Source organism: Phaenicophaeus curvirostris, chromosome 1, assembly GCF_032191515.1.
Source record: "Phaenicophaeus curvirostris isolate KB17595 chromosome 1, BPBGC_Pcur_1.0, whole genome shotgun sequence".
NCBI classification, from domain to species: domain Eukaryota; kingdom Metazoa; phylum Chordata; class Aves; order Cuculiformes; family Cuculidae; genus Phaenicophaeus; species Phaenicophaeus curvirostris.
The window spans coordinates 60,328,838-60,347,419 of NC_091392.1; the positions used below are offsets into that span (position 1 = coordinate 60,328,838).

Consider the following 18,582-nt stretch of genomic DNA (forward strand, 5'->3'; position numbering starts at 1 on the left):
CTCAGGGCCAGGCTGGATGGGGCCTTGGGCAGCCTGGTCTGGTGGGAGGTGTCCCTGCCCATGACAGGGGGGTTGGAACTGGATGATCTTTAAGGTCCTTTCCATCCCAAACCGTTCTATGATTCTAACTGTGGCCGCACGGACCGCCGGCAGCCCCAGGGGACAAGAAAGCGAAGGGGAGGGCGTTTCGGCCTCCACCAGAAACCTCCCGCAGCGCCGCGGGTCGAGAGGCGGCCGGGAGCGCCTCGGGCGGGGCGGGCGGGGAGCGCGAGCGGAGGGCCGGGCGGCGCGGCCGGGAGGCGGCCGGGGAGACACGCGTGGGAGGCGGCCGGGAGCGGGGAGAGGCGGGTCGCGCGTCCCGCAAGCCCTCGGTCGCCGTCTGGGAGCCGAAGCCGGCGCCGCGGAGCCGCCGCGGGGGATGCTCCGCTCCCTGCCCGGCGTGGCCGGCGTCCCCGCTTTGCTCGTCGGCTGGTCCTCGGCCGCGTTCATCATCTCCTATGTGATCGCCGTGCTGGCGGGGCACGTCGAGCCCCTCGTCCCCTACATCAGGTGAGGCGGCGGCGGCACGGGGAGCGGCTGCTGAGCGCGAATGGGGCCGGGGGGGCTCCCCTCGGGGATGCGGGGTGCCCTGCGAGGAGAGGCGGCCGTGGCGGGGCTCCCCGGGAGGAGGGGAGGCAGAACAGGGACCGAACAGGGACCCGCTGTGCGCTCCTGGCACCTGCCACATCCCCCGCATCTCCGAGGAGCAGATCGTCCCTCGCATCTCTAGCCCTGTCACATCTCTTAGCACCCATCACATCTCTAGCCCCCCTCACATCTCTAGCCCTGCCACATCTCTAGCCCTGTCACATCTCTAGCCCCATCACATCTCTAGCCCCCCTCATATCTCTAGCCCTGTCACATCTCTAGCCCCATCACATCTCTAGCTCCCCTCACATCTCTAGCCCTGTCACATCTCTAGCCCCGTCACATCTCTAGCCCCATCACATCTCTAGCCCCATCACATCTCTAGCCCCCCTCACATCTCTAGCCCTGTCACATCTCTAGCCCCATCACATCTCTAGCCCCCCTCATATCTCTAGCCCTGTCACATCTCTAGCCCCATCACATCTCTAGCTCCCCTCACATCTCTAGCCCTGTCACATCTCTAGCCCCATCACATCTCTAGCCCCATCACATCTCTAGCCCCCCTCACATCTCTAGCCCTGTCACATCTCTAGCCCCGTCACATCTCTAGCCGTGTCACATCTCTAGCCCCGTCACATCTCTAGCCCTGTCACATCTCTAGCCCCCATCGCATCTCTAGTGCCCGTTCCATCTCTAGCACCCATCGCACCTCTAGCACCCATCGCATCTCTAGCCCTCTCCGTCACATCTCTAGCCCCGTCACATCTCTAGAACCCGTCACATCTCTAGAACCCATCACATCTCTAGGACCCGTCACATCTCTAGTACCCAAGCATCTCCGAGGAGCACAGCACCACAGCACTCACCGATGGGGTGGAAATGGGCTAGGAATGATCCTAACAAAATTTAAGGCGTCTTCTCTGGACTCAGTGATGGAAATATAGTTTTGTTGTGTAACTCCAGAACTTGAGCGAAACTCAAACGTTGACTGGACTTGAAGCTCTACAATAGCTTTTGTAGGGGACACGCACCCCCAAACATGTGTTTTTAAAATGTCAGCATAGGAATAATGAGGCTTCCCAAGAGATGACTGGCATCTCTTTTCTATAATCTTAGTCATTTAAGTGCAATTCTGTATAAATCATTGTCTATACATGACTTATGTTAACATAAGCTGTGGGATTACTAGTACTGAGCTCTTAATAGATGAAAGGTAAGCCAGAAATCCAAGAGTGACCTCTGATATGTCAAAGATCTAAAAAAGACTTTAAAGTGCATGTATGAAAGATACATCTAGACCTAATTCCTTGAAGGACTCTTTATGGATGTAATTTCAGAAGACTGCTAACCTGATTTGCACGTATATGTAGATGTGATTGAAAATCAGCGTCTGCCGACTTCAGAAAGTGTGATGATGTAAATGACACTGCAGCCCACAAGGGAGTTGAGCTTCATTTAAATTAAGCTAAAGGATGTTGGGCTTCATGCCTATGTTAGCAAAACTTTTTAAAATTATCTGCCCAAATCTGGACTCAGCTCTTGGAAACCCTTATTCTTGTTACATGAATGAATACCCTACTGCCTTAACAACTGTGGTTGTACTCATGCTCTTCCTTGATTACATATGCAGTTTTTCTGATGCAAAAGTGGTTGCAATCAATGCAATTCATCCAGTATTAACCAAGAAAAATAAACAATTTTAATAACTGTGTCCACACTTAGTATGTGGTTTGTGCTCAGAATGATTTTGAGGTCCTTCAGTAAGAAATTTGACAAATGGTGTTTCTTATGTTGAAGCCATGTCCTTGAATAAAACGTGAGAGAACAGGATGGTTTTTTCTGTATAGCTGTGTTTTCAATCCAGTTTTTGACAGCCCAGATATCTCAATTGTGTCATTCTTTTAAAGAGGTAGACTAAACCTACAAGTCTCATCTGTAGAACTCTCCCAGCTGCCATGTTATATCAATCTAACTGAACGTTTCACTGAAAAAAATTATTCTTTTCCTTTAACTAGGGAATCCAAATAAATGTCCCCATACCCTAGGTAAACCCAAGAAGGGTGAAGCTGTGTCAGTGTTTTTTAAAAAACCAAACCCACTCACATTTCAGGCCCCTTGCATTTGCTACAAAGTTTTTTGAAAGACAAATGTTTGGTTTACATCCTTTTAACACAACATATTGGACGAAGGATATACATTGACTATTGGTGAACAATGTGTAATAATTCTAAAGGTGTATGGTCTAAGCATATGATCTTTGTAGAAGTTGTTACACTAATAGTCATACCATGGTTCGTATTCTTATTTAGCCTAAGAAGTTGAATCATGGGATTAAGAATCTAATTTAGTGAAACTTAGATAAAAAGAAAGAGGAAGAATGTTGCAACATTTTGGTTGTGCAATAGCCTAAAAAGAACTATAAAAATTAAATAAGAGTTTGTACGGGGAAATTCCAGTTACACAAAAGAGAAAAATATTGAGAAACATTTCTGTAGTTCTTATTTACATTCCTCAAGTATCCTGTGTATGCCTTGAGGTAACTTGTTGATTTTATGTTTGCTGTGTAACAGCTGTCACAGTGAGAGAAGGACCACCTCTAAATTTGTCATTGAAACTGTGCTAATATCTCGTCAAGTAAACTATATAAATACATTTCTGGGTAGATAGAAATGAATACGATTTTGTGATTTATAGCAGCTGAGGCCTAAAAGGTGATTTGGGGGTTCCCAAGTTCGTTCTTTTGCTCACAGTGCTCAAAATTCAAACTAATTTGGATGTGCTGGGGTGGCTCTTTGATGGTTTGAATTCTTAATGGAACTGTAAAGGGAATTTTCCTTAAGGTATTTGCTGCCAGTTTGTACCTCTGGATCAATCAGAATCCCTGTAGGCAGAACATAATCTTCCTGCTTTAAAAACTGGAGACTTCAGTTTGTAGTGAAATAGTTTATGATAGTTATGAAGAAAATTTTACGATGATGAGCCATTTGACCCTAAAATACTTATTGCCCCTCTGGCCTCTTGTCTTTCCACTCTTCAGAAGAGGGTAGAGTTCCGCTGCATGAGGTGGTGGCACAAATGCTGTCATTTTCTAACAGGGTTGCTCATCCTTTCCATGTGGCTTGATCACCAATGCACCGTTGCAGATGAGTGAGCACGTTTTTTGTTTCATATGTGCCACTTGCTTTATTCTTTTTCATGAAAAGAAAGTAACTCTCCCTTTTTTCCCCTTTTTTCCCGAAGCAGCAAACCAGAAGTAAAACAAAAACATACTTAAGTCTTTCAGTGGAGAATAAGGCATTAAAAGGATTGTGTCCCTGAAAGTTCAGTGCAGTACTTTGTAAATACATTGTAGATATCATATAGTATCCTTGGTATGAAATTCTTTGAGAGCATACGTCCAGGATTACTGAGTTTAAAAATCAACAGCACCAAAATTCACCTATAAAGCTTTGGCTTGAGAGAAGTTTTAATAAAAAAAATGGAGTTCGGTACAATTTCAGGTTATTTGGATTGCTCTTATGATCTGAAGTGTTCCAAGAACTTCAAATGGCTTTCTTTGCATGTGCCGATTCCATCCTCTTCTCACCTGAAGTCCTTCAAAAGCTTTGAAGTGATCGCAGTCCTGTACTTTGCATCAAGCAGTTTGTGATTTGCAAAAGTCCTTTAAGATTGTCACAAGTGGCCCACTTTTTAAATGAAGTCTTTTGTCATATTGAAAACATTCTAGAAACATGAGAAAAAGATGTGAAGTTCAAGGTTGAAAAATGGGCTAAAAGAAACATGGATTAAGATGATTCTCAGAAGTGTCAAACGAAGAAAGAGTTACTGTCATGTTTTTATCAATTGCACTATCAAGGAGAAACAAGACTAACCGAGAGTACAAGCTGAAGCAAGTCTTCAGAAGGCGTTACAACAAGAAAATACAGGTGAATAGGGATTTTTAGTGCTTGAGAAGTTGTAAAAACTTGTCTAAAAGCCTGACCCAAGCTTTCGTTGTCACAGACTTTGGAACCAATCTAGAAAAAAGAAATACAAGATTTTTTTTTTTTTTATCAGTTTTTCGTTGAAAAGGGTTCTCCCTTCACCCTAAATCATCTTAGTAACCAATGACGCAAATGCTTCTGTACCACAGAAGGGGGTTGAGAGCAAATATTAATTTGTAAAAACTTAAATCTTTTGATATGGTCATACTTCTCTGGTTTGAATTTAACAAAACTGTCAAAATCTTTAAGAATGATTGCTTATGTAAATAGTGCTTTCTCTTTGGGGTATTAAGAGCCCTGACATTCATCCTGAGCACCCGTTGTTTTGGCTTCACTCAGTGACAGAGAAGTTTACCAGTGAAAACTAATCCAGTCACACTGTTGGAGTGAAGAGTACTCATCTTGAATCACATTAAAATAAAATCTCTAGCTAGTACCTACTTGTCCCATTAAATACCTAAAAGAAAGATTTGTTCTCAGAATCTTTGCTCAGTATCTACTGAACTTTGACATTAGCTAAAATCCTTTTGTGTTAACTTTTCTGAAAGTGGAGTTCCTTTGATGCCTCATTTACACACATAATTGTGCCTTTTGGTACTGCTTGAACCCGCATATTCCCAGGAGTATGTCCTTCATGTGAGGAAAGGGCATTCTCTGGTGTGGGTGTAAGGAAAAGAAGAAAAAGGATTCTATGATGAACGTATTCCAATTTCTACATAACATATATTTTGTACATATGATATTTTTAATATAAATGTATGTATATCTGTAATTTCTGTAGATACTCTCACACTCACGCGCTGTCTGTCTGGCCCAATAAACTTGTAATTTTTTCCTATGAGGGTGAATTGCTTCAGCAGAAGAGACTTACAACACCTTGGATCTAGAGTACTCTTGAGCTGTATCTATATCAGTAAATTAAACAGTGCCTAGGAACGCTCCCAGGCTTTGGAATGCAATTGATTTCATAGGGTAAAGTCCTTTGAAAAAAAAATCAGGAAATGAAGCCAAGTTCTCTCACATCTTAGGATAATGAATGACATCAGATATGTTTTACTCTATCACAGCATTAGTTTAACAGATAAAAACAATGTAATTTCTAAAATGTAATTTATGTAAATATTTATGTCATTCAACAGCAAAGTCACATCTCCGAGTATTGTATACAGAAATGGAAGAAATACAGTTCAAATAGTATACTCTAAAAATATTAGTTCTTTCTAAAAAAGAATATTCAGTACTATAAATAGTGCTTAAGTGTGCGGCTGGCAACATTCAAATTTATATATTGAAATGTCCTAGGTTTCACAGCTCTCAATTAACTTCTAATTTCTTCTCTCTCTTCCTGCTTTAGTGACACTGGAACTAAACCTCCAGAGAGCGGTATCTTTGGGTTTATGATTAATATTTCAGCCCTTCTAGGTATGTATGAGGTACTTCGTTTGAATACTGCAAAGAACTGAAAACTGGCAAAAGCTGTCTGGTTATACTGCAGTCCATACAATATTCTGAAGAAAAAGTACTCCACAGTCAAATGGTAGCATCAAATAGATGGAAATAATATATAGAGGGCCAGGTCCTTAGGGGTAGTAAGTGTAGGCATAGAGGCACTTCTGCCTCTTACAAGCACCTCATCAGTGCAAAGAAGTCAGCACAGCTGGAAATAAAAAGTGAAATAAGGATAGCAAAAGACTGTAAAAACTGTACCTTTGATGTAGGGAGACATTAGGTTCTGGGATACTGAAGGAAAGGGAAGAAGTGTTGAAGCAACAGTTAGTTTCCTCTGTAAGATGCCTGCTCCACCACAAAATGTCTGCTGGCCTTGAATCGGGAAGTTTGGCATTTTCTGTTCACTTCTAGGGGTTGCAGGATCAGAAGCTGTGTACCCCTTTATGCATTTAGTCCATTATGGCCTTCAGGCAAAGTAAAAGCCATATATTTTACCTTTTCTAAGAGCATAATTCAGTCATGGTATCTTGGTGTGTTTCATGTAACCTCATGGTGCCTGAACAAAGTTACCTGATTGATATTTCTAACTGTAGGTGGGATTAAACTGTATTCTGTGTTATTGAACTGTGGAATCCCATCTACAGCTTTTTATGTTCTGATGAACGACAATCTTATAATTCAGTAGAGGTGGTTTTCAGGAGTGAACTGCATATTGGGGTCACATAAGCGGCAATAAAACCTGTGTGTAGTGGTTTGGGGACTGTTTTATACTAAAAAGCAGCCAGAATAGGCCCAAAGCTTTGAAAATATTTTCTGCAGGAACAGCTAGTTATATTTGTTTTCTGTTTACTCTCTACAAAAACGTATTAATTCTTCAGGCCATCCATTATAAGAGATGAAGTTCTAGTACAAGACTGTATCAGAGAATAAATTCTCTCACTTCTATGTGATGGTTCATCTCCCTTTAGCAGCTATTCCTAATTGTGGAATGCCAATGCCTTTGTGCCTAAAACTCACAGGAGAATGGGATTTAAGTTAGTGTCTATCTTGAAGTGATGTGCAGTTATTTCTAGGTGGCATTTGTCTGCGATATTTAGACCAAGATAATGTTAAGATAGTTCTGTCTGAAAGTTATACAGCTGAAATTCACTACCTTTCTTCTTCATCCCCGTGGAGTTAAAGGCAGCATTACTGATTGTATCATGCTTATGATTTTATTCTCTATGCAAATATGTAGCAGAGCAAGGTGTTAAAATGTAGGCAATGTATGATCATTATACAAAATATTTTTTTTTTCAGGTGCAATTACAATGTACATCAGATATTTATTAATAGAGAAGCAAAATGAGTCATCACACTTTGTTAGGTCTCCTTGCAACATATTTTCATTATGCATTGGATTGATGGGCTGTACTGGAATGGGCATAGTTGCAACTTTTCAGGTATGACCGTAAGTTTCATATTATAATTTAAACTGAAATTGGTTTACCAGTTAAAAATATCAAATAGATCAGAGTGGTTGACATTATCCTAGTGTGGGTACTTGGCAAATGGAGTAAGAATGTCTTTCATAGAATCACAGAATCATAGCAGCACTGCAGGCTTGGGGGAGAATGGCTGGAAAGCTGCCTGGCAGAGAAGGACCTGGGGGTGTTGGTCAACAGCCAAATGAACATGAGCCAGCAGTGTGCCCAGGTGGCCAAGAAGGCCGATGCCACCCTGGCCTTTATCAGAAACAGTGTGGCCAGCAAGCAGGACCAGGGAAGTGATCACACTCTTGTATATTGGTGAGGCTGCACTTTGAATACTGTATTCAGTTTTGGGCCTCTCAGTACAAGAAGGACATTGAGTTGCTGGAGCAGCTCAGAGAAGGGCAGCGAAACTGGTGAAGGGGCCGGAGAACAAGTCTTATGAGAGGCAGCTGGGGGAACTGGGGTTGTTTAGACTGGAGAAAAGGCAGCTGAGGGGAGACCTTGTAACCATCTACAACTACCTGAAAGGAGGTGGATGTTGTCTCTTCTCCCAAGTGCCAAATGACAAGATGAGAGGAAATGGCCTCAACTTACAGCAGGGAAGGTTTAGATTAGATACCAGGAAAAATTTCTTCGCTGATAGCGTTACCAGGCACTGGAACTGCCTACCCAGGGAAGTGGTTGAATCACCATCCCTGGAGGTATTTAAAAAATGGGTAGATGAGGTGCTCAGGGTTTAGTAGTGGACAGGTACAGTTGGACTAGATGATCTCAAAGGTCTTTCTCAACCAAAGGATTCTATGATTCTATGATTCTATCTATGATTCTATGAAAATGATCTTTGAGATCATTAAGTCTAACTGTACCTGTCCACTACTAAATTGTATCATTGAGTACCTCATCTACCTACCTTTTAAATACCTCCAGGGATGGTGGCTCAACCACTTGCCTGGGTAGGCCGTTCCATCGGTACCTGATAACCCTTTCAGTGAAGAAGTTTTTCCTAATATCTAAACTAAAGCTCCCCTGGGGCACCTTGAGGCCATTTCCTCCCATCCTTTCTTGCTTCTGCTTTTTTTTTCAGTAGTTTTAAAAAGACAGGTTCACTTTTTCCCTATATAGTAGATTTTTTTGCTTTTAGTTATGTCAATAAGTGGTATTGTGTGTGCTTGTCTCATAATGTGACTGCACTAGAAAAAAACTTAATATAGATGCTTTTGCTGTAAAATTTTTTACTATCAAGACTCTACTGTAAAAAGGCTTTGTTATTCTGTTTAGTTTGCTTACATTCAGGTAGGACAGCTTAAGTCAGACTAGTAAGAGCACCTGTATTTTTATGTAAATGATGGCATGCACACTAGAAGTATTTTCTGTAGAATAAGCTAGACTTACCTGACCGGTTTAAACATTGAGCACAATGTTAGCCTATTGTTTTGAATCTGTAGGAGATAGCATAACAACATGTTAGGTCTTTTGATAGAGACATGTAGAATTACCACTTACTTTGCCAGAAAGGATGAGGCATCTCATTATGAATCAAATAAGTCTGGCCCTCAGCATCTGAAAGAAAATTCAATAGAGAGGATAAATATTGAAACAGATTGTTCTTTTTGCATTTCCTAGTGAGGAAGCCTGTAATAGGGTAGATTCTGATACAAAGAAGCATTAGGACAATTACACTGAAAGCTTCAGCTGAGAATCAAGTCAAATTTAATAGGCAGGTAGTTTGAGATATTGCCTTTAAATCTATGGAAAGCGCTGAATTGTTTCTTTTAAAGGATGGTCTTACTTTGGAGAACATTTTGGTAAATATTGTGCTCATATACTGACTTGGCAACACAGAGAGAAATTGAAAATAAAGATTGTCACACTTTCAGCTGCCAATATAATTCTGCATGTAATTTACATGGTATTTTCAGACAAAATCATCTGCCTTAAACTGGTATCTTGCTCTTTTTAGTTTTATATCCAGTCAGTGTGTGTGTATAGCAAACACTACAGGCACTGCGGACTATTCTAAGCATGCTATTCTACTTTTTAATATCTGTACTCTTATATATTAGATTTATATGTAGCACAAAACCCCATGTTAGATGATGGGAAACAGTGTTGCTTGACTGAAATAGAAAACAAACCCAGCTTCAAAAAAGAAAATACAAATCAGGAATGCAAAATAATATGGGAGAGTCAGGGAAATAGAAACTTTCATCCTAAAGATTCCAAAGGGGGTTCTTGACAATTATAATATTGTTTCTTATCTTATCTCTGTTGTATTTCTTTGCCTGTTCATAAACTCCTTCCTCACCTGATTTCTCTTTCCTCTGCTTTGACCTTACTTTCCATGCTAGTTGAAGTTTGCTGGAAGTGTTCAGAAAACAGTGAGGATCTAATCTAGCTAAGGATAGGATCCAGCAGATTTTTGAGCATCTTTAATTGCCCAAGAAGATGGAAATGGTGGCTTGCACGTCTTTGGTCTTTTACCTGTATGGTATACAATTAGTGAACAGTACACTGTTATCCCCATTTGCCAGCAGAATAGCTGAGACGTGAAGACTGTGAGATTTGCTCAAGGTCAAGTGATTGTTTCAGGTCAGGAGACCAAAGCGAGTTTAGAATTGGAAGTTAATTCTTTGGCATTCAGTCTAGTCCCTCTAATCAGTTGGTCGTGCAGAAAATTCACATTTATATGCACTACCTGTTTGTTTCTTAACACTTAATTTTCCCTATCAGTTAAGCTAACACCATATCCGATTACTGTACTAGAGCTGAACATCTGGTTTGTTAAACAGGCTCCAGTGTGAAATTATGCTAGAAATATTTAAGGTTTATTTTTATTTGCTCAAATATAGTGCCACTTATGGTAAGTCTTTTAAGTAGCATAATTAGCTGTATGGAATTTTTTTCACACCTTTTGCCTCAAGGTAAGATATAGTAGGTAGCATGGGGTTTTAAAGGTATGGGTCTCTGAACACTTAGCAGAAGTGAGAACAGGGTGGGAGATAACACTAGGAGTGTATCCTCTAAAGGCAAAAGAATTTCTGAGAAAATAAGTAAGTATTTATTCTCTGTTTTAAATAACACAGTGCTTGAAATACAGAAATGAAAGACAGTGGAGGGTTAGCTTTAAGAAGATTATTGGATGTGGAAGGAAAACTCCCATAGTCCTTAATGAATAAGGCAAAGTGAAACCACAGGTCTTTGCAGGTCTGGTTTTGCCTATTAAACGTTACACGTGATTTAAGGAGAGATCTTCCTGGTTTTGACTAGAAAGCTTCGGAGGCTTACCATAGTGACAGCAGCAACATTTCCCAGGTTCCGTAGGGGCTGAGTGTGATGGGCTTTTTAGGGAAGCTGTGGCAGTTTGGTAGGAGCAGTCTGCTGTGTATGGGGCTAAAGCAAAAGCCAACAATTAAAGCTTGCTTAGTGCTTTCCACACCAAATCCTGTCATTCCTGTATAGAAGGCAAAAAATGGGACAGAGGAGAAGAAAATGCAAGTATAGATGAGATGCCACTCAAATACCTGTGTGAGAAACTTGCTTTAAAATCTGACAGAATTTAATACATCACAGAGGGATAGAAGGGAATGAGTACAAAGAAAAACATGAGGGAAAAGAATTTAAAAGAGCATGTGAACATAATCACCATTGGAAGAGAGAGAGAACAGTGGCCTTCAGGCAGGAAAGATGTTAAAATATGTAATGAAAGGATATAGATGTGTTTTCATGAATCACTAAAATAGAACTGTAGTTCGTCAGTTCATAGCACATGTTTTTCTATGCTCTGGTGACAGAAAGGAGCTTTAAAGCTAACTTACCTGTCTGATATTGGATTCCAAGGTGGAATAACTTTGTATTTGTAATCATTTGTATCTGTAATTTGCTGCTTTATTTTCTGAAGACTTGTGGCTGGCCACTGGAGGGTGGGAAATGGAGCTGTAGTAGTCACTATTTAGGACAGTTCCCAAGAAACTTTACTGTTAGTTAGAGTGTGGCCACACAAATGCAGATTAGAGTTTCAATGCAAAGGGATGATCTTCAGCAGAGTAAAGGGAAAAAGGAGGTATAGAAACCTCTTAAGAAATCCACAAGCTAGTTCCTGTTTGTGGAAACTTTAATTGCTACTAGGCTAGCTGTTGAACAGCACTAAAATTTATCTATGCTTTTATAGGAACACAGGAAAGGACTTTGATCTGGTGACTTTGGACATATTTAGTTTAGCTCTCTTTCATTCTTTCCCCTTTTTAATTCGTCTTTCCTGTGTGGACTGTTGGGAGAAGGGACTGTTTCCCACTGCTTGTATGTGCCCAGCATAATGTGGCTGCCATCTTCTCAAGGGTCATTGATTACTACCATTGTACAAATTGTAGCAGCTAACTGTTATGTTGATTCTCTTTCCAGGAGCTGGCTGTTCCCAGTGTCCATGACATAGGAGCTTTGGTGGCATTTGGCTCGGGTGTTGTATACATTACACTTCAGTCTATAATATCTTACAAGTCTTGTCCACAATGGAACACTTACTTTGTGTGTCATGTAAGGATGGCCATATCTGTAGTATCATGCATTGCTTTCATTCCCAGTATCCTTTATGCTGTATCTATCTCATGGTTTTCCCTTTATGCATTCATTATTTTCATTTTAAGTTAAACCATTGCTGGTAAGGGATAGAAATGGGTTACAGTCTTTGCTGAGGTCTCTCTAATATCTCTGCTATAATAGTGCATACAGCACTTTGACACACCATTACTAACATAAAGACAAGTTTCAGAGTCTTTCTAAAAAGCTTCTTCTTTCAGTAGAATATTTAAAACTAATGCCCCAGTCTTCTTAGTAGCATCCGATGATAATTCAGATATGACAGAACCTCAGCAAGTTAACTAGACTAACTTTCCAATCTCCTTCATTTGAAGAAGTGTATGGACAAAGACCTGCAAAAGGAGGACACTGCTCTTAAAATGAACCTAGCAGACATATAAAATACAGTTGGCATACACAAGATTTACTTCAAGCCTAGGCAGATACTTTGGCTCATGTTGTTTGGTGCTTGTCTTTATTAGCTGCTTCCTCTAGAGATACAGTCAACACTCTTACCGTCTTTTCCCACGGCCTGCTGAAATCAGTAATTCCATCGATTTACTGGGCTTTGGGTGCTCTGCCAGTTTTGAAAAGTGGTCACAGCAGATCATTGCACCAGTCAGTCAGCTTCAGCCTGCTATTGATTTCAGCAGCTGTGAAAGGGATTTTAAAGACGGTCCCAGTCCTGAGGGAAAGTTGTACAAATATATCAAGGCACCTGTTCTGGACCAATAGAAATGAATGTGGTTCCCCTTCCAACAATGCAGGACTCTGATCCCACAGTTCTCAGTCACGAATGTGATCTGAGTTTTGGAGTGTCTTCTCTTACCCTCTGTGCTTTGGAAGAAGCCACAGAGACATTTATTTATGCAGAAATTTGTTTTGTTTGCTGCTATCGGTTACCTTTCAATAATATGCTTGTCTTCTTGATACTTTGATTTGATATTCTGGTTGTTCAGGATCCTCTGTGTTACAGAGAGGGGAGATAGGCTCTGTTTTTGTAAACAGATATTTGCACTATTACTCACTAAACATTTAGTTTCCTTTACACAGTATTTTTCCAGTGATTGTGTTTGCTTCACGAATTTCCATGACAAAAATTGATTGGACTCCAGGTGAAAAGGTAAAATCTCATTAGGTAGCCAAATTACCCTATGTCATTTTACTTAGGGTATGTTGTTATGTTTGTCTAAAAGTGCATAGCATTACTAACACTTCAGAGACTTTAATTAGTACATTATTGTGAATGGATTTGTGACATTTCACCCATTTGTGCAATGCTTTTTTCCAGTTATTTTTTCATTAGAAAACTGGCTGCAGCTTGGTTATGGAAATTTGCCGCAGATGGGTAAATCTTCAGAGAGTTAAACTTTCATTTTAAGGAAACATTTCAAACTTACCTATAGAAGAAACTGTAAAATATGAAAAAAAAAATAGAAATCTGCAAGTGAGTTGTTCCACTTCCTTTTATTGTCACACTTCTTGGAAATTAACTTCATACAAGTGACAGAGGTGGACCAATTTGATTCTGAAGTTTCAGAGTTTTTTTACAACATTAGTTTTCTCAGCTTTTTTACCATTCTTTATTAAATAATGTGTAGCATTGTGATAAACATTGGAGGTCCAGATTGAAGCATACTGAAGTCACTATCAGATATTTGAAATTATTTCAGTGTTCTCATAATGATAATTATGAAAGCTAAGTTTTCTTTTTGGACAAACTTCACCTCATGGAAATATAAAAAAACCAGGTTAAGTAATACAGAGAGTGTGTCCTGCTTGAAAAGCTTAATGAAAGCAAACTTGGCAAATGTGCCTCAGCCAAACTGTGACAAGGAAGTAGAGATCAATCTTCGTAAGTTACACAATCTTAGCAATATCAACTCTTCGCTTTTTATTTTTACCTGAGATGCAAGGATGAGAAAAGATTTTTACTGACGCAGATGACAGATTTGTTGATGGCATTTTAAGAAACACTTTACATTCTGTGCCATATTACATAGGTTTTCTGTGATGGTCTACTTAAAAACTAAGGTCTTATCAGGAACTTTCATAGAAAGATAGCTCTCCATTTTAAGACATTGTGACAATTTGCTGTAAGGGACATTACTACTGAACTCAGTGCCTCTGAGTAGAAGTTTTGAATATGGGCACTTAGGTATCCTTCACATAAGAACTCGAATTTTCAGGTACAAATTATTTTCAAGCTATGTTTTGATCTTGTGCTAATTGTAGTTTCCTTGTACTATTTTTTGTGTTAGTGCACAAGGTGTTGCACATATGCAACCTTGATAGATATACTTACTATTTTGTAAAAACTAAGGCTGAAATGACTTTTATACAACAAGGCACTGGCATAATAGGTCGTAAGTGTTAGAATATGGTTTGAATTTACAGAAGGAAATGTCTGTTTTTATAGCATTCCACAGTTATTTTGTTTAGCTCTTTAATCTGAAAATTTGTTTTATGTCTCATACTATCAGGATTATACTTACCATTTTCTGAGTGCAATCTGTGAATGGACAGTGGCCTTCGGTTTTATCTTCTTCTTTTTAACGTTTATTAGGGATTTTCAGGTTAGTATCTGTATATTTTAGCAATGACTAAGAAGTGCTATGAATTGTATAACAACAACTGCAACAGAAGATTACCATGCTTTATCTCAGCTAGATATATGAAAGCTATAAAGGAATAAATTTTATCAGTCACAGATCTGATTTCTGTCTACCTAATGGATATTTTTCCTCTGAGTTTTGAAACATAGAAGTTAATTTTAGAAATAATTTTAATACTTTAATAGGTGTCTGGTCTTGAAAATTATTCAGTGAATTGATATTTTTTACTTATTCACCAAACTTTTTGTAGACAGAAGCCCTCAAAAGGTGACATAATACCAAAATAAGTGATGCAACTAAAACTGCATTTCTTTCTGCTTGAGTGATTTTATATAATAATGCAATGCATTGAAACCATAGGTTTTATTTGTTAAAAGAAATGCATATTTTGGTATATGTCCCCTCAACAATGCAAAGAATATAAAATACTTTTTAAAAAGTATGGACATGAAAACCTTCTGGTTTGGGTAGCTGGGTCTGGGGATTCATCAAGCCTGACTTTAAGGAAGAGAGACTACTAGATTAGTTAAAAAGAAAACACTGTCAATGATTTCTGAAAGGCACGCCTTGAACTTACTTTCCCAAACCTTGCCCCACAACCTCTTGTTGTTTACACAGCATGTTCTAGCTGAAATGATTCATGGGATTTTTGTTTAGTACAAGGATACAAAATGCTGAAAATACTGATGTGCGAGACTTAACTTTGGCAGAAGAACTTGAAAAAGAATAATTAAAGAAACAATGCTTACATCAAGCGCCTTGTGGAGATTAGAGGACAAAACCTCCTCGATATTACCAGGGGTGTTCAGAGAATCACAGCCTCCTTATCCTTCTTAGACTTCTGGATATTTGGTTTCCCCATAAAGTAGCTGGATCTCTGTAAGACTGGAGTAGAGAGCTTAAGGTAGAAAAGAACTTTATATCATAATTACAAACATGGACTAACTCAGTTGTAATAACTGTAGTTATCATAACCCATATGCAGGCCTTTCATACATACCATTGCCTCACATAAGCCCCAGAAAGTCGAGAACTAGATCCAAACACTTGCGGAACTGTAGAACTAATAATCAAGATCACATATGTGAGCCAATGTTTCTGTGATAAGTTGCTGGAAACCATATCCAGAATTCATGGAGGTGTGGGACAGGAAAAATAGTGAGAACCATCTAAGTCTTCTGGCATAAAAACAAAGTTTGACATCATATCATGTAAAACTGCAATTAATTTACTTGCTTCTTCACTTATTTGCTTGCTCAGCATGGGAGTGGTTAATAGGTACTTGTAATCTGCATATAACTTTCATAAACATATATAGAAATCAATTTTAAACTAATGATTTGGAGCTAACATACATTTTGCTAGTTAATATCAAATGTTTCTTCACCCATTTGCTTTTGACTGATAGTACTGAATAGAACAAGGCTATAGAGCTTTTCCTTATTAAAAAAAAAAGCTAGGTTGTTCAGAATAAAATGCTCTTTAAAAAAAAGTAATTGTTCAAAATTACAAAATACATTGTCTTAAAGGCATATAATTGCCTTCTAAATCTGACAAAAATGTTTAAGTACTATTCAGAAATGCATGCATCATTACATGTACCATTTTTGGGAGGAGGTATTTATTGCCAGTTCATCACTCTCTGATGGCTGCATATATGATAGTAACTGTTTTATCAAAAGTCATACTCTTCCCTTGGAGATACATATTTGCAGGCAATAGTCCTCAGAGTAGTTAAATAAGTTGATAAGTCTGCTTCATATCACAGATCACAGTGTTCAACATTGGAAGTTTAACTATATATAAGTATTGTAAACATAATAAATACAAGAAAGTGATGGTATTAAACTAAATAGTATTGCAGACATTTTAATTTGCAGACTATAAAATAGGATGAAATCCAATATTAGTATTCGACAATGACAAAGTATTTTTAGATTCTATCCCTCTTTTGTCCTGAGCAGTGCTCACAGAAATCCAGTCTTTAATTCAGAAAAACTAACTGCCAAAACTCTAAAAAAATAAGCCTTCTCTTTTCTTTTTATTTCTCACAGTATGTAGTTCACATAATTTTTGTTTCTTTATTTTATGTCCTTGTACTTTATATACAGAACTGTAAAATTTATTTATCTTACGCTGATCTTGTTTTATTTCTCTTTTAGAGAGTTTCTTTACGGATATCAATAGAAATACATGAAGACTCCTGGTAGTGGAGAAAATTATTTTTTATATATATGAATACTCTAGGTTTCTTTTTACTTCCAGCAAATGTTGCAGAGTGACAAGGATTTTCAAAATTCTGTAAAAAACCCATGCCATTAACTCTGCAACATCTGTAACAGCAACCACTAAAGCGTTTTAAAAGCTCACAGCAATGTTCCTGCTGCCTTTTTGCAATATTTTGTAATTTTTATACAGTTTGATATATTAAAAAGTCTCTAATAAAAACAATCTGTAAAAGCACTTGAAAGTCTTTCAAAGACTGATCTCCTCAGCTCTTCCCTTTTGGACATATCCATAGTTTTTCATTTGTAATAGTCTGATTAGCAACATTATTTTTTAACTTGAGAAAGTGTATTTTGTAGATACTTAGGAGAGTCAAAAGAGAGCCAAAAACACTAAGGCCAAATTCCTAGTCTGTTAAATTGCAAGGACTGTGGAGCAAGGTGTGAGCAGAAGTGGGAATCTTGAACTGGTCTTTTGTCACGTCAGTGCTCAGCCAGTGATCACCATATATTGCATCTTTGTTTTTTCTCAGAAGGTATTCTAAATTTTTATTTCTGATCTGCTCAGTTATTTCAAGAAATTTGATTTAGTAGATTGTGACACTATGCTACGTGTCTCTGATAGTGGACAATGGTGTACAAATACAAATCCTAGGAGAAGTTTAAGTTATGTTGCTTAAAAATGTTTTCTAATCATCACTGCAATGTATGTTGTAAAAGTCTACCCCTTTCTACCCTTTATGCACTGCTGGGCAGAGGAAGCTTAAAACTGAAGTGGGAATAGAAAGTAAATTTACATTAATGCACGATGTGCTAAAGAGAAATCTTGCTGTAGTTTGATAAGGAGAAGTTTTCCAGGCTGTGTTTTAACCTACAATAACGGAATGATGAAGGCCTCCAGAAAGTCATTAGGAGTGATGGAAAACAAGAAGAGACACCAGTAGTTCTTGAGTGTTCGATTAGATGTGAGTATATGTGTGTGTGTATATATATATGTAAACTGAAGGAAAAAAACCTCTGGAGAGCTTATGTGGTGAAGATATGGCATATTTGCTGCTATAAACTTACTTCTGTAATGAAAGACTTGGAGAAGAACCAGTTGAGAGGTCAGACGTTTCAAGTATCTGGAGTCTAAAAGGTCTTTTGTGAACTAATTCACTACCTCCATTTAACGCATTAGCTACTTGGCTATCAATCAGGTTCTCTGAAAATTACATTTGGTGTGGTCTATCACAGTTTATGCAAAAATATTATTTTCAGTTGCTAATTTTCTATAAGATAAAAAGAAGTGTGTTTTGGAGACTGATGTCTTAAGACTATTCATCTGTTGATATTTCTTTTAATATGCATTTTAAACTGTATGAAATACGGCTGTTTCACAACTTAAAGAGTCCATATTTTCTTTAGAAATTCTTCTAAATAAAACAGTGAAAATGTTTTTCAAGGGAAGTTTTGTTTTCCACTGTATTCAGGTTATCTTGCAGAAGTTTATTGTTACAATAATGTTAAAAGCCAAATCTAGTACTGACTAAATGCAAGAATTATGTCTTCCTGATTAGTCTCCTATAAGGGGCCCACATTCCTTCAAGTGAATATCAGAAATACAAGAAAAGGTACAGCAACCACGAAAAGCAAATGT

At 38.6% G+C, this 18,582-nt stretch overlaps 1 protein-coding gene and 1 long non-coding RNA gene across 2 annotated transcripts; one reads left to right on the forward strand and one right to left on the reverse strand.

Annotated features, from left to right (window-relative positions):
- The first annotated feature begins 324 nt into the window (after positions 1-324).
- DRAM1 (DNA damage regulated autophagy modulator 1) lies at positions 325-18,171 on the forward strand. The gene is made up of 7 exons (XM_069859297.1): positions 325-549; positions 5,965-6,032; positions 7,359-7,501; positions 11,930-12,107; positions 13,168-13,226; positions 14,587-14,679; positions 16,881-18,171. Exons 1-7 carry the CDS (start codon positions 419-421, stop codon positions 16,926-16,928), a joined length of 720 nt encoding a protein of 239 aa, XP_069715398.1. The 5' UTR covers positions 325-418; the 3' UTR covers positions 16,929-18,171.
- LOC138721835 (uncharacterized) lies at positions 4,060-11,560 on the reverse strand. Its single transcript, XR_011337623.1, has 3 exons — positions 10,817-11,560; positions 9,035-9,091; positions 4,060-4,350 (listed from the first exon to the last, which is right to left on the reverse strand). It is a non-coding gene; the product is annotated as an uncharacterized lncRNA (long non-coding RNA).
- Positions 18,172-18,582: the final 411 nt, after the last annotated feature.